Source organism: Parambassis ranga, chromosome 22 (assembly GCF_900634625.1).
Source record: "Parambassis ranga chromosome 22, fParRan2.1, whole genome shotgun sequence".
Classification (NCBI taxonomy): Eukaryota; Metazoa; Chordata; class Actinopteri; family Ambassidae; genus Parambassis; species Parambassis ranga.
The window spans coordinates 16,169,868-16,184,469 of NC_041042.1; the positions used below are offsets into that span (position 1 = coordinate 16,169,868).

Consider the following 14,602-nt stretch of genomic DNA (forward strand, 5'->3'; position numbering starts at 1 on the left):
TGTGAAGTTCATCTACAAATGATGTAGACTTAGATTTTGGGCAACCCTCAGCCTAACAAATGACTTTTTTTAAATGCAAAACTAAGTTTATAACAGGCCTGATAGTTCAGAGGATCTGTAATAAGTTTGAACCTGCACAGAAGGAGGAGCCTTTGCTGAACAACTAATTCTGCATCATAAAGAACGAGAAAAGGGCATTTCCTGAAGAAAATGCAAGTTTGATTGCTGCAGCTGAAGCGTTGCTTTGAACGCTGATGTGAAGGATTGCTCTGACTTGCTGGAGAATCAGAGCAATTCAGAGCTCTGTATGCCTCTGTGTGTCAGCCTGTCACCATGGTAACAGCAGAGGAGACCTCAAAAACCACTCCAACTTCGAGAGCCTGGCGTGCGGAAACGATTCGGAATTAGAAAATTCTGAATACAAGTTTGATAGAGCAGCATCTGATGAGCGTTTTTAAGACTAAATGGAGTCTGTAGCTTTAAATTTGTAGGAGGAGATACATTTGGCAGATGACACCAAAATTGCTTAATATTTGAAAAACTATATTTTTTTTTAAAAAAACTTGCAGTGCAGTTTTCCCCACATCACTGTATCAAGTTGTTTCGTTATATTATTTAGACAGCAGAACCCTCAAAGTGCTCAAAAACAGTCAAGAAATGTTTGAACCTGGGATCACAACATACAGAAACAGCCCAGAAGATGGCGGTAATGCTCTAAAAGAGGATGTAACTTACCCGGGACTCACTGCAGAAGAAGACGCGCTGACAAATCTGCACTGGGTTGGGAAGCTGCCTGCATCATCCGCCGACCACCGAGCCAGGAACCGACCTGCAGAACCGGAGAAAAAATGGCGTTCACATTCGCGGCCTTTTGTTACATGCTAGCTCTGCTGCTCACGGCGGCGCTTATCTTCTTCGCTATCTGGCATGTAAGTACACATTTGGGGGGCACGGTCGGCAAACCTGCCCGACCGTGGCGGAAAAAAGTGGGTGAAAGAGCGGCGAAGGCTGGCTTAACCACACAGCTAACGCTAGGCCAGCCTGGCAGCCACAACCCCGGAACGCTTTCCGGGGCTAGCTCCATCGAAACTGTGCTAAGAATGAATGGCACACACCCTGCTGCTAGCTAGGACCAAAAGTGTCCCTGTAAACAACAACACTGGCACTGTTTATCCGCATTCTTATTGAACCCCTTCGTTATTTTACTCGTTTCATTTAAGATGTGATTATAGAAAATATATAGTCGTCAATACAGTGTTGCGCTAACAGCTAGCAAGCTAGTTAGCAGGCTAAGCTAACGGTTAGCTGTCATATGTTTGTCACACTTCTGCTTTTTACTGTGTAAATATTAGTTTAAGAGATTTGCTGTATGTAATATGTAGAATAAACTTTAACAGTATAACAGTTATTAAAATATAATGAGCCTTTTTGTTGCCAACACGAGATAAACAACAGAAAGTGTTAGGTAACATGCTGAAATGGCGAAGTATGAATCTGTAAATCCAGACTCAATGTACGATCTAATAATGATGAAAAGTAATAATTCAAAATTAATATTTGTTTAGTTTTTATCGTCAGTGGCACACGGGTTTTAATAAGAATAATAGTGGGTTGGTAACAGGCTCTGATGAACTGATGCAGATCTATAACCATTCATCTTGTTCCTCCAGATAATAGCATTTGATGAGCTGAAGACTGATTACAAGAATCCTATAGATCAGTGTAACACTTTAAATCCGGTAAGTGCCCCCTCCTCTCCCTGCCTCACATCAGTTCCTCGCCTCGGTGACTGCATGTAGATTTGCTCTGTTGAGAGATTCTTTATTTCAGTGTAACTTTTTTCCGCCTAGCGTCTTTTTCTCTTATCATTTGTCTGCACTGTTATGCTAAATATACCTGCCTGTTATGAATTCAGTGATCTTGTCAGCTGTCAAAAAACCTCTAACGCCCTTTTTTTGTTGTTTTTTTTCCTAATCTGCTTTTATTTTTGTTTACACCTTACTTTTTTTGTTAATGGCAAAAAGACAGTTGAAAAGGTCAAAAAGATAAAAAGAGTCAAAATTGCATTGAAGGTTTGTACCAATCTTTAAAAATGCCCGCTTAGTTCAACTCAGTCTGCAGTCTTGTCATTTTGCACGGGGAAGTGTTTGCAAATGTCTTTTCAGTTAACTAATCTGAGGGTTGATCTTGGGATTAGACCACCTGCCACCTGTGCTCCAGGGTCTTCTCTGCTGTGTTGTAGCCGTTTTTAATCCTATTTTTTTTGGGACCATTCTGAGGTGGAACATTGCAGTTATTCTCTCTTCTGTTGGTGCCGTTAGGGCTGTGTCAGAGCTGTGCTCCTCATTAGAAACATGAATACAACATGAAATGGTGGGACTTTAATATTCTCTTCTTATTGATTATAGAATCAAGTATAGCTGTTAACTGAAAAGACTTGCAAATGCTCAAAACATGCATGATCTTTATTACAACCTACCCTTTGTTTGCATATAATCTTACAGTGAAACTCAGTCAGGCCATTTGTCTTTCAGACACACTGTCTTGACGAGGCTTTCACATGTGTGTGGTGATAATCTGACAGGTAGATGATTGGTACAGGCTGCTTTCTGATTGATAATGTTACTTGTTTTATTTTTCGCGGACGTTGCAGTTTGAGTTAACATTTCTAGGCTTCTGTATATGAGCGCAGTGTTGGCTCTGATGTGCATCACCTGTGGTTCCTAACAGATGGCTGCAGAATCCCAACACTCTCCAGCTCAGCAATATTCCTGACCGCTGATTGGTTAACGATTTCACTAGTAGGAGGAGTTATTTTAGTCAGAACTCCAGTCCAGATCCTGATCTGCAGTTCTGAGCGTGGCCAGTCTTTATTTATCTTTCTGCTCAGCTGGCACCTGTTTTTGTGCTGTGATCCATTGTTTTGTATTTGGCAGCACAGTGCAGGACTTCAGCACATTATATATATATTTATATATAGTCCTCCCTGTCCCTGCACCTTCCTCCTCCCACACGCCCCTCACCTTTCCATCTGTGGGCTGTCGGTTGCCTCCCCCCCGCCCTTCCGGCCTCTGCTCTTTTTGAATGCATGGCTTCCATGTGGTGCCTCCATCTGCCCCTTCTGAACCTGAGGCAGGCTGCTGCATCAACACCGCTCACAGCATGGCCTCCTCTCCGGTGTTGTCCAGAATGTTTGTGGGGAAGTGGGATGGTCTGTGGTCTGCACACACAAAGAGTTGATGTTAAAGAAGCAAGCTGTCGATGGGGTTCCCCCCTTTTACTGCACCTGTGGTCTGACCCCATAATGCATGATGAAATAACCAGGGTGGGAAATTAACCCTTATCTGTCCACCTGCAACAACAGATTTGGCTGCATGCTCTTTGACTGTATCTGCTTCACGATATCTTATATTGATGCATACAACTTGTAAAGTTATGGCCTCACCTGCATTTTTTTCTGTGGAGCTGACGGCAGTTTATAGATGTCGGTCTCCTTTAACAGCTCAAAAAATGACGCTCTGCCTTTAAGGAGCTGTAGCGTCACAGTCCTGTGTCCCCCCGGCTAGCTCTCTTTAGCTTTTTAAGTCACTGCATCTGTTCCACTCCACACTGTAGTAAACAAACATGTGCGGACAGTTTAAACACTCATACAACATCTGATTATGAGAGAGGAGGAGAGAGATTAAACAGGTAAAATGCAAGCTGTTGATGTTTTCTTTACCTCCTTTCAGTTGGTCCTCCCGGAGTATCTCATCCATTTCTTCTTCTGCGTGATGTTCTTCTGTGCTGCTGAGTGGCTCACCCTCTGTCTCAACCTACCACTGCTGGCTTATCACGTCTGGAGGTCTGTATACGACACGTAGAGCTGTTGATAACCAAATACAACAAGTCCCTTTTGTATTAAATGACTTGTTTTTTTTGTTTGTGCTGCAGGTATATGAGCAGACCTGTGATGAGCTGTCCGGGACTCTACGACCCGACGACCATCATGAACGCAGACATCCTGGCGTACTGTCAAAAAGAGGGCTGGTGCAAATTGGCTTTTTACCTCCTGTCGTTCTTCTACTATCTCTACGGGTACGTTCTTACAAAACATCTTTTTACACATCTACACTCAAGTTCTTAACACACAACAGTTTATTTTGTTTAAATCTTTTGTCCACAAACGACATAACTAGTTCTGACATAGAAATGTACAGCCTGTAATCTCCAGAAACTACACACAACCTATAATTTTGTGATTATTATTCAGTATATTTCCTTTGGATGAGCGAGCCGTTTCCAGACTAACACCACCTACTGGTCTAGAGAGTGATTCTTTCCCATTTAAGTGCAGAAGTGACACTAGCTGGCTGTATTCTATGTCTAAATGCCACCTTTAAACAGGCTTGTGACATTTAATGTGTTAAATGACCCTTAACCCTGTCCCTCCTCCTCCTCACAGGATGATCTATGTGCTGGTGAGCTCTTAAACAGTGAAGGAGAAGGACCTGCATGTACAGTAGACGACCAGACACTATGACTTTAGTTCTGGAACACTGGGCCTGCTGGAGACCACCATGCAGCAGCAACAAGACGGCATTTTCAAGTGGACGAACTCTCGACCTCCAACACACACACAGTCATTTCAGACACATTTAGGCTCTGTTAAGATGATATCTCGGCCGCAGCGTTCCTTCCATAGCGCTATAGGAAAACATTTTATGAAATCATGGACAAACCTGAATGGATGAGTTTATTTTCGTCCTTTTTTATTTTTAATGGTGTGATTTTTGATGCTTGGGATTTAAATAAAAGATTTTTTCATCAAGGTTCCCAACTGTTGAGTGTTTACAGACTAGGTAGACACATGTATCTGTGAGAATCCTACGCTGCGTGCTGAACTGCATTAGCTTTTTTTTTTTGTGAATTAGATTCTGGGCTGTAACGGCTAGTTGACACCGGCCATGTGACTCATCACCATCCCTGGAACAAGTTAAAACCAGACTTCTGTTCTTGCCCATGGATGCTGAACACTTTGGGGACTTGAATGAACATTGAAGGCTCGAAGCGCAGGGGGCTATTATCACTTAGTGGAACATGTTGCACAAGGACAATCACAGTCTGGTTGTCAGGATGTGTGGACTCCATACTTCAGACGTATCTTACATGTTATCCCTGTTGAACCCTTCTGGCAATATTTGGTTTAAGTGTAGGCTGCCATGTGTGTGTGACCCGTGTTTCTGTTAGAACCACCCCCCCCCCCCGGCGTTACCTAAAAGGTAAACTCAACAGTACGTTAAGAAGCAACAACACTTCATCTGCTTTCTGCATTAGAGCTTGGATGGGGAACAGCTGATGTGCCATACTGTTGAATGTACCTTTTCTTTTTGTGTGTTAAATTTCAACACCAAATATTTCATGTTGTTAGAAAATCTCCACTGTTTGTTTTATTTATACGATGTTTTTAATTTGAGGAATTCTCCAGAATATCAAGCACTCCTTGCAGTGTCGCTCATTTCCAGGATCAGAACCTGGAAAGTGCTGTTTTATTTTCTCTAGAGGCCATTAGACAGAATTTCCCATTAGAGTATTTATTGCCATTTCCAACATGTAAATTTATCAGGGAAAAAGATTATCATTGTCGCTTAATAATAAATGCAGTTTTTATGTATTAGATCCCCATAATGTCACATCTAGGAAATGATTTATTTGAATCTAAATAAAGTTATCCCACTCTGTTAATATGGACCGCAGTGTTGTTTTGATGCAGAATTAACTAAATATCCTGTAGCAGTACTGCAAACATCAATAACACAGAAGCAGAATCTCCTCCAGTTTCCACTTTTTTTAATTTTTCGATTCTGAGGATGACAGCAAGCAATATATTACAGTATTCTTTTTAAAGTGCAGCTCTTGAAGAATACAATTTATCTCACACACAATCAGAAGAGCATCACCGAGACACTGAGCGCTCTGTGGAAGCTTCCCTGCTTTCTTGGTAAGCTGTGTACTTTTCCCGAAACTCATGCAGAAAGTTGTATTGCTATAGAAATATGTAAAACATGTTGATAAGTTAAAAAAAAATCAGCATTGAAACAAAGGGAAGGAGAAGAGTTCAGTCTTACCTTCACTGTTTGTATTGCTCCTCCTCCTCTGTGCTCCCGCAGGATTTCGATGGCTTTGTTGGGCGTCATCGTTAAAGAGAGATGAAGCAGGAGACAGGCGGCGACTGAATGGCGGAGAACAGCCGTGTGTTATAGCAATGGAAGAGGGGTTCCACATCAAGGTAAAAAGAGAATATTCTTACTTAGTCCAGATCGTCCCAGGCCTCCGTAGCAGCTGAAGAGGGGAGAAAAAAACCCATCAAATACAGAGCAAACTGTTCTGCTGTATAATGAGAGGTGTCCTATGGATAGCTGGAAGTAGATGTCTCTGTGGAGAGAGGCCACCTGCTTCAAAATCTAAAGACTTCAAATATTTAAAAAATATCATTTCTGGATCTATGTTTAACCTTTAATGGGCCTAGTGAAGTTTTGAATATAGCACTGCTTTTCTCATTTATATATTTATTACTGTAAAACTTTAAATAATAGCCGAGTCCCGAACTGAACATGGTCCCGTTTACAGGCCCAGTCCGGTTATGGATTTGGACATATAAAGGCCGGGCTCAATTATAAGCCGGGTCCGGTTTTCTCATAAGGTAAGGGGCAAATGGAGACACATAAACACTGCTAAAGAAATGTACGATGATCTTTAGCTTTTTCGCAAGAATAATTAAAGGCCTGTCCCAAATATAAGCAGTGACAATTTTGCGATTTAGGCAATCATTTGAAGTTTTTATGGTACACATGAGGCGAGTCCAGGACAACCAGTTTCTTCTTGTTTGTTGAGCAGCTTTATCAGCTTGCTTGGAGGTTTAAGAGCCTCTCAGGCGACATTCAGCAGCAGCAGCAAAATCTCTGCTGACGTATGATTTTATAGACCCAAACACTGTTTTATAAACCTTCTGTGTATCTGTGTTTACAGGGCGCCTCTTCAAAATAAAAGCTCATGAGATACAAATTGAAGACATGGTTTCATTTCTATGTAGACCTCATTCTGAAACTGTACTCACTGGATCACTGTCCTCCTGTTGTTCTCAAGGCTGACCTGCAGCTCCTCCAGAATCTGGCAGCACTGCTCCAGTTTAGGGACGTCCCCGTCTGGAAAAGGCGTGTGGTGAACCTTTAAGCCTCGCTGCTCGTAGACCTCCAGCAGGGAGGGGACTCTGTACTTGTTAAGTTCTCCTCTTGTGCAGAAAACAAACACGTCCTGCACGCCCTGGTTCTGGAGCTCTTCTGTGGACAAAAAGGAAAGTCAAGATCTTTAAAATGTTTTTAAAAGTGCAGCTTTTATCTTCACAATAGCTTCACTACATAGACCGTAGGTAGAAGCCCGCTACATGTACATGGTCTGAATGCTAAAACACAGGCAGCAAAATCAGATTCTGGAACCTAAACGTTTGTTACAATATTTCTTAGCTGAATGGATATTCACAGGTGTCTTACCGATGTCTCTTTGCAGATTCCTGCGGATATCTTTGTATTTGCAACCTAAAGGGAGGAGAAATAAAGATTAATTCAAAGAGATACTTTAAAACATAACAAAAAAAAGCAGATATACTGTGAGTTTACCTGGTAGTGCACAAATCCCAAGAAACTGTGAACACTCTACTATAGTCAGAGGCAACCTACACCGACAATCAACATAAGATATTAATATATTAGCACAACTCTGGATTGAAAACATAGTAATCTATATCCAAACATTTAGACGCCCAGAAGAAAAGAACAGAAAACTCACCAGGAGATGTGTAACGGAGTCGTCTGCTCCTCTCCAACACCCTCATCCTCAGATGAGGAATCAAACTCACTCGTCCTCATTTCTACAGCCGACAATGAAGCCTTAGTAAATTCAGTCCTTGGTGCCACAAACATGCATTTTTCCTCTCCATTATACACTTTCTAAGCAACATTATAGTCACATTAGAGGTCAGTAACTGACATTACATTACTGTGCCTGTAAATGTAAAGTTACAGAAAACTTCATCAGGTTAATAATAAACATGATTTAAGCCGAGTAAAAGCATTCATGTCCATACTAACTACAGCCCAGGCTAGCTAATGTTAGCTAGCAAGCTAATGACAAAACAAGAAAGAAAGGAGATGAGAATTAAACAGTTACCTAACCGTCACCTGAACAAAACAAACAAGTGTTTAGCTTTTTTTTTTTTTTTTTAAACGAAAAAAACATATACACGTTCTAAACACTCAGTATATTCGTGTGCTTCGGTTGTTTTTTCCTTACCAGCCACGCTCTCTGCTCCGGTCGTTTGTTTTGACAGCTCCGTCAGCGGCTGCGGCGATTTGAAAAATCCAGGAAGCCAGCAGCCAATCAGATTCAAGAACGTCAGAACGCGTAGCCCCGGCAATTTACAATATAAAACAGAAAACCGCTCGATTTACGCAGCGGGGTGATCAAGGCGGGCGGAGACAACCCGGTTTTCTGGGGTTACGTTACGTCCCTGGAAATAAAAAAAAATCCCCAAATAAGAATCCAACGTTTTTTCTCTAGCGCAATGACAGAAATTGTGTATTTAATGATCAATATGACGTTTAAAAGAATCATACATTAGCCGGATTGGACCTGCTGAAAAATGAAACACCCCAATACAATTAAATAAACACAGTAGATTGTCCATAAATAAATATATATACATAAATATGTGTCTGAAAACTGTATAATTATAAATACAGTATTGTGTAGTTTATTGCATTAATATGTTCCATTTAAAAGAATAAGATCTTTTACACACACACACACACACACCGCTCAATGCTTCCTTTAACACACTCAGCCTGATTCCCCTGTAAATCACAGGACTGCTCACAGAGCGTCACGCAGGACATCTGCTGTCAGCACAGAGCAGCACACACGAGCCCTCAGCGCGCACACACACACACACACACACACACACACACACACCGCAAATGACTCCAACCAAGTTCTGCCACAGCGGAGGAGAAGCTGTGCACTCTGATGCTTTTTTAAGGATTCACTGCGTCTTTTTAATGTTTGGAGAAGTTGTATTGAGGAGATTTAACTGAGGTGAGTTTGTTTTACATTAATTGCTTCAGCAGGCAGGTTAATGCAGGTTTATGCAGGTTTTATGTACGTTTTTAGTGTGTTGTGTGAGCGTCCATTTATATTTTAATGTACTATAAGATGCTTTTAAGTAGGAAGAATATAAATAAAGACTTGCAATAAAAACATATTCCATTAAATTATAATTAACATGAGAGTTGTGATAAATGATTATATTGATTTTATCGGGTTTATTTGTAGTGTAAAACATGATTTCTGTTTTCTGCTGATCTCTGCCTGTCCTTCTGTCAGCAGACTTATAAGGAGGGATCTTGGCTCCTGCAGCCATTTCCCCTGCAGGGCTGAGCTCTTTGGCTGGCTCGCTACTTCCTTAGCAGAGGGGCTGCTGGCAGGGGCAACATCTGAGCAGGTACTACAAACAAACAAGTGCATCCCTCAGGTTCAAAATGTTAATCAACGTCTTTGGAAAAACACTGATTATAGAATTTGTCTTATACTTGTGTTAATTTCTGCTGATGTTCTCTGGTTTGTCATCACTTTGGTCTTCTCTTCACAGTCTAGCAGCTCGCTGACTGCTGAAATGATCAGAGCGGCTTCATGGGCTGCACAGTTTGTGCACATTAATTGCCGAGTGTTTGCCAACAGGCTTGTTTGTGTCTCTCTTCGCACAGGTCATGAAGCCCCAAGAGGCAGAGATAGTCACTGAGATCTCAAAGGTACCTCCTCTCATTAGTCAGCCTTATTAAAGAGACAGATCACGTTAGATTCTGAGGTTCTTCTTCTGTATGTGTCTATCCCTTCAGCTACAATGCATGGTGTCGGAGCTGAAAACTGGCTTCACCAGTGCCCTGCTGGAACTCAGTCAGATCCAACATGGAGACACGTACCTGAGGGAGGAGATGGAGGAGAACAGGAGGAGCTGTCAGAAAAAGGCTCTGCGGCTGGAGGCTCTGGTGGAGGCGCTGAGGGTCAGACTGAAAAACAACACAACACAGCAACAGGTTTCTAAACAGCATTTCACAAACAACTAAACACGTTGTCAACCTACAGGAAGAACTGGGTGTGATGAGGTGTCAGGTTGTTCAGATGTACAGCAACAGAAACAGACCCCAACAAGATGGGAAGAGCTCCACGTCCAAAGAAAGAGAAAGGTAAACACATGTAGACATATGGCCCTATGATTTCCGCCATCACAGAATTGCGGAATTGGCCGATTAAAAGGGAATTTACATTTTAACGCGGAATTTGACATAATTTGACTGTAGTGCCATTTTCATGCATAAGAGGAACGTATGTCTGGGGAAAACTGCACAGAGGGAAGCTAATCCGGGTGGCACAAGAAGCCCCTCCCACAGACTGAGCCCCTCCCCTTTCGAAATACCATAACCATGGCGAAGTGGCTGCGTACAGCTCTGCCTTCGTCACCGAAAAAAACTGCGAAACTCTGCGCCCCTCAGTACAGAGCCGAGCATTGTTCTGTGAACTGTTGTTTTACAGATTCTGTCAACACTCCGTTGGAGTTTAAGATTAAGATTAAGATTTGTCCCACAGTGGGGAAATTACGTTACTGCAACCACAGACACAGTAGAATTAAAAGTAGGACAAGATAAAAAAATAATATACAGTATGAAGTAAAACTACCGATAAAGATACAGGAGAATTAAAATAAGAACATATAACATATTAACAGATGTTGCACAGATGAGGTGAGTAGGTAGGAAACCTGTAGAGAGGGCAGCTCACAGGGACTAACTACAGCTGGAATCACTTGTTTAAGTTCCCCTTGAAGAAGTTTCAAATGTTTGGCTGTTTTATAATAAGTCAACTAAAGTTTCATCGCCTGCTGCTTGTTTTTGATACTGTAAGTTACCATATTGAGGAAAACGTCACCTCAATAAATTTAAGTTCAATTCAATTTAGTCATTTACATTAAAAACGCTTCTGGTAGTGAAATAAGGTCAAAAAATGGGATTCCCAAAAACTATACTCTGAAAAACTGATGTCCCCAAAATTAAAAATGGAAAAAATGGAATTTGGGAAAAAAATAAAATGGATTTTATAGGGCCCTATAGACACCACAACACTCACACTGCCTTCTAGACACTTAAACTGCAAACTGTGCTTCCAATTACACCACAGGATGTACCTCGAGAAGTCCACTGTACAGATGTATATTTGGAGGTTAAAGTACAATAAACAGGTGGTAATAATACAGTAAAGAGACGTGTAGTTAACTGTGTGCTGTCCTGCAGCAGTGATCCAGCAGAGCCAGCCAGCGGCAGGAGTAAGTGTGACTGTTCATGTGCTCCACCTGCCTGTCTGTCCAGAGGGAAGCTGCTGCTTCACTGCTTCCTGCAGGGACTTAAAGCCGGGCTGAGCGAAGGCACAGGTCAGCGCTCGCATCACTGTGGGAAAATCACACACATCCGTCATAATTAGGACAGAAACAGTCAATTCAGCTCATTTTTACAGATGCACGGCATCAGGTGGCGATGCAGCTCCTGCATTCTGAATGGGAGTACGTGTCGACTTTGAACCAGCTCTACGACAAATACAGAACGCCGCCGGCACACCAGATGACCGTGGAGCCATAGTGAGTGCACTGACAAACTAGTAAACACAGAATCAGAGAAGTTTCTGCTGCTTTTAAATGATTATTTTCATTTTACAGTCAGACCTATGTGAAGTTTGTGGAGCAGCTGTTACAGCGACACCTGCTGTTCAGAAACACGCTGCAGGAGCGTCTCTCTGCTGAACACTGGAAGTCGCTGGTGGGTGACATCCTGGTGCAGCTCATTGGGCAAAATGACGTGAGTACTGTGCTCTTCTCATTTCACTTCATAATGCTGACGGGCTGCTGACATTTCTCCTGAACTGGGTCGTCCAGACGACTTTTTCAGATATGTATCTTGGATACACGACTACCCTGGCATCATTCATCTCACTTGAGTTCAACAGACTGAATCATCCTGAGAACAGTCAAAACATGCAGGTAAGTGATCCAGAATTACTCGGATAAATGTTCCTAAAACAGCAGATTTGCAGATGGAAGCTTTTTGTCTGGTTTACAGAGTGGACAGATGCAGAGGGAGGAAATGAAACTGCTCTCCTTCCTGTTGGCGCCTGTAGCTCGAATACACAGTTACCTGAGTCACATTCAGGTGAGTCCACAGATATTTAGAAACACTTTGCGTAAAAACAGACAACTTACAGATGGATTATGATTTCCATCTTTAGAATCTGCTGCAGTGGACGGGGAAAGAGCATCCTGACTGCAGCCTCTTGCTGGGCACTGAGCGAGCGCTGAGGAGCATCTTGTCTCGTTGTCATGTGATCCTGGAGGAGGACGTCAGATGGGAAGACAGAGAAGGAGTCGCTCAAAGGTCAGACCAAACTTCTTTCTCATTTTTCTCCACACTTCTGACACATTTTTGTGTTGTCTCAAACTCTTAGAGCCCAACATATAAGTGTATATTAACATGTATATTTCTTGCAAAAACAGCAGCGGCTCTGATGCTGCAGCATCTTCTGCAAACTGTTGCACAAAGAGCCAGCAGACCAGAGAGGAGGCAAACACTGCTGCTCAAAGGTGAGTGTCTCCCTCTGCTGGCTTTAAATAGCACAGCAGGAAAAAGTGACAGTCTTTTTACTCTTCTTCCAACAGAGATTGTCAGGCCAACCTCACCAACGGGGTGGACGGCTGCCACTCAATGCGTCTGGAGTGCTTGTCTTGCAGCCCAGTGAGAAGGAAGGGATGTATGAGAGACTGGACCGCCCAGAACCAAACAGCCCATGACTGCGGACACGCATATTGCTCCCTCCTCACCCCGGACACTGCGGGATGGGGAGAGAACAGTGACTCAGGCCAGGGAACCTACAGCCATCCAACAGGGAAGAGCACCAATGAGCTGGAGGTGCCTCACACAAACCACAACCTTGAGGACTGCGAGACAGACCCTGATGACACCTCTGCCTTCGACTACTCCTCCGTCACCTCTTGCAGTCCTGACGGCACCTTGCGCAGAGACACGATAGGCAGCAACAGCGGAGAGGATGAGGAAGAGGACAGCCAGGTGCCGGTGCTGTTAAAGCCATCATACAACCACCAGCAGCAGCAGCCCAAAGAGGCCAAAGAGAGGACAGTGTGTCTGAGGTGGCAGATTCCCAGACTGACCCCTCACCCTCCACTGAGGAAAGCTGCAGGGCCATACGTGGACGGGCCGACACCATGTCTCGTCAGCTCCTATGGGAAGAGGTTGGTCAGTGTCAGGAAAGGGTCCCCCCCTCTGCATCCGAAAAGTGCCTTCAGGCCCATCTGGGATGATCCATCCAAGCAGGTATTCATCACACACTGGGCGCCCACACAAAAGCCAAACAGCCCACAGTACAATCACATGTGGAGCAAAAACAAATCCACTGATGACAGTGTCACTTTCTCTTGATACCAAAAGCTGCTTGACCCCATGTTCCTCTCATTAATTACTCCACGTGCCAGGTGGATTCAGCTCCAGAGAAGGACAACAGACAAGGCTTCATACCGATTCAAGCTCCAGTGAGGCAGAACTTTCAGAATTTCAACCCAAGCAGAGAAAATCCGAGGTAAGAGCCAACTTTCAGACAGGATGATGTTCCAACATGCCCACAGATACTCGAATCTACATTAGATGTGATCAATGAGTTGACCTTTACCTCCGTGTCCTCAGGCAGGGCCTGGCTCAGCAGCGAGGGACCCACGCAGCCGTAAACGGCGGAGGATTGTGGGACGACAGCGAGGACAGCGAGGGGCCCTGCAGCACCGTCTGACCTCCGCTGTTACAGTCTGGATGGGTTTCCCCCAAAGGCCATGACACACATGAAGTGCATGAATCGCCAAAAGGGACTCAAAGGGGAAATGTTTTTCATTTCATGTGAAGCCAATCCTTGTAGAAGCACGGCAGCCATCTTTGTTTCAGGAAACACTTGGGAAAAGTTAAAGAAGAGGCGGCGGTCAAACCGAATACCGAAACTAATAAAAACATTAGTAGCATGAATCCGATTTTTTTGTAGGTTCAAATACATTTTAAACTAGAGCTTCGTTGGTATTTAATGAGATAAGACGCATAGCGAAACTTTCGCAATCACACTAATTAGCTAGGTATTTAGTCAAATATATAGCTACTACAGCTAACCGCCTATTAGCTTAGCAAAAAAAATAAAAAATAAATAGCTTACCTGGCTTTGTAAAATAATAACAAGTCACTTACCAGCCCCTGTAATGTTCACTACGCAAAATAATTCTTAGTTTTCGTTATTATTATTTTTTTTAAAGGTCAAGGACCAATTTGTCGTATTATTTTTAGACAGGCACTACCAACTTAACTTCCGGGATGGTCCGCTGGTTGCCTAGCAACTGATCAGAAACTCTTCTTAGCTCCTTTTGCTACCGCTGTCCAACGCCAGGCTACGTGTTTCTCACTTTTTCATATATTTATAATTT

At 43.0% G+C, this 14,602-nt stretch overlaps 2 protein-coding genes across 2 annotated transcripts; one reads left to right on the forward strand and one right to left on the reverse strand.

The window, feature by feature from the left end:
* The first annotated feature begins 780 nt into the window (after positions 1-780).
* cnih1 (cornichon family member 1) lies at positions 781-5,724 on the forward strand. Its single transcript, XM_028395786.1, has 5 exons — positions 781-929; positions 1,671-1,739; positions 3,732-3,844; positions 3,934-4,077; positions 4,445-5,724. The coding sequence occupies exons 1-5, from the start codon at positions 849-851 to the stop codon at positions 4,470-4,472; spliced, it is 435 nt and encodes a 144-aa protein (XP_028251587.1). The 5' UTR covers positions 781-848; the 3' UTR covers positions 4,473-5,724.
* Positions 5,725-5,814: 90 nt separating this feature from the next.
* cdkn3 (cyclin dependent kinase inhibitor 3) lies at positions 5,815-8,371 on the reverse strand. The gene is made up of 8 exons (XM_028395780.1): positions 8,329-8,371; positions 7,825-7,906; positions 7,656-7,711; positions 7,530-7,574; positions 7,097-7,319; positions 6,290-6,321; positions 6,108-6,211; positions 5,815-6,025 (listed from the first exon to the last, which is right to left on the reverse strand). The coding sequence occupies exons 2-8, from the start codon at positions 7,902-7,904 to the stop codon at positions 5,936-5,938; spliced, it is 630 nt and encodes a 209-aa protein (XP_028251581.1). The 5' UTR covers positions 7,905-7,906; positions 8,329-8,371; the 3' UTR covers positions 5,815-5,935.
* Between the last annotated feature and the right edge of the window lie 6,231 nt (positions 8,372-14,602).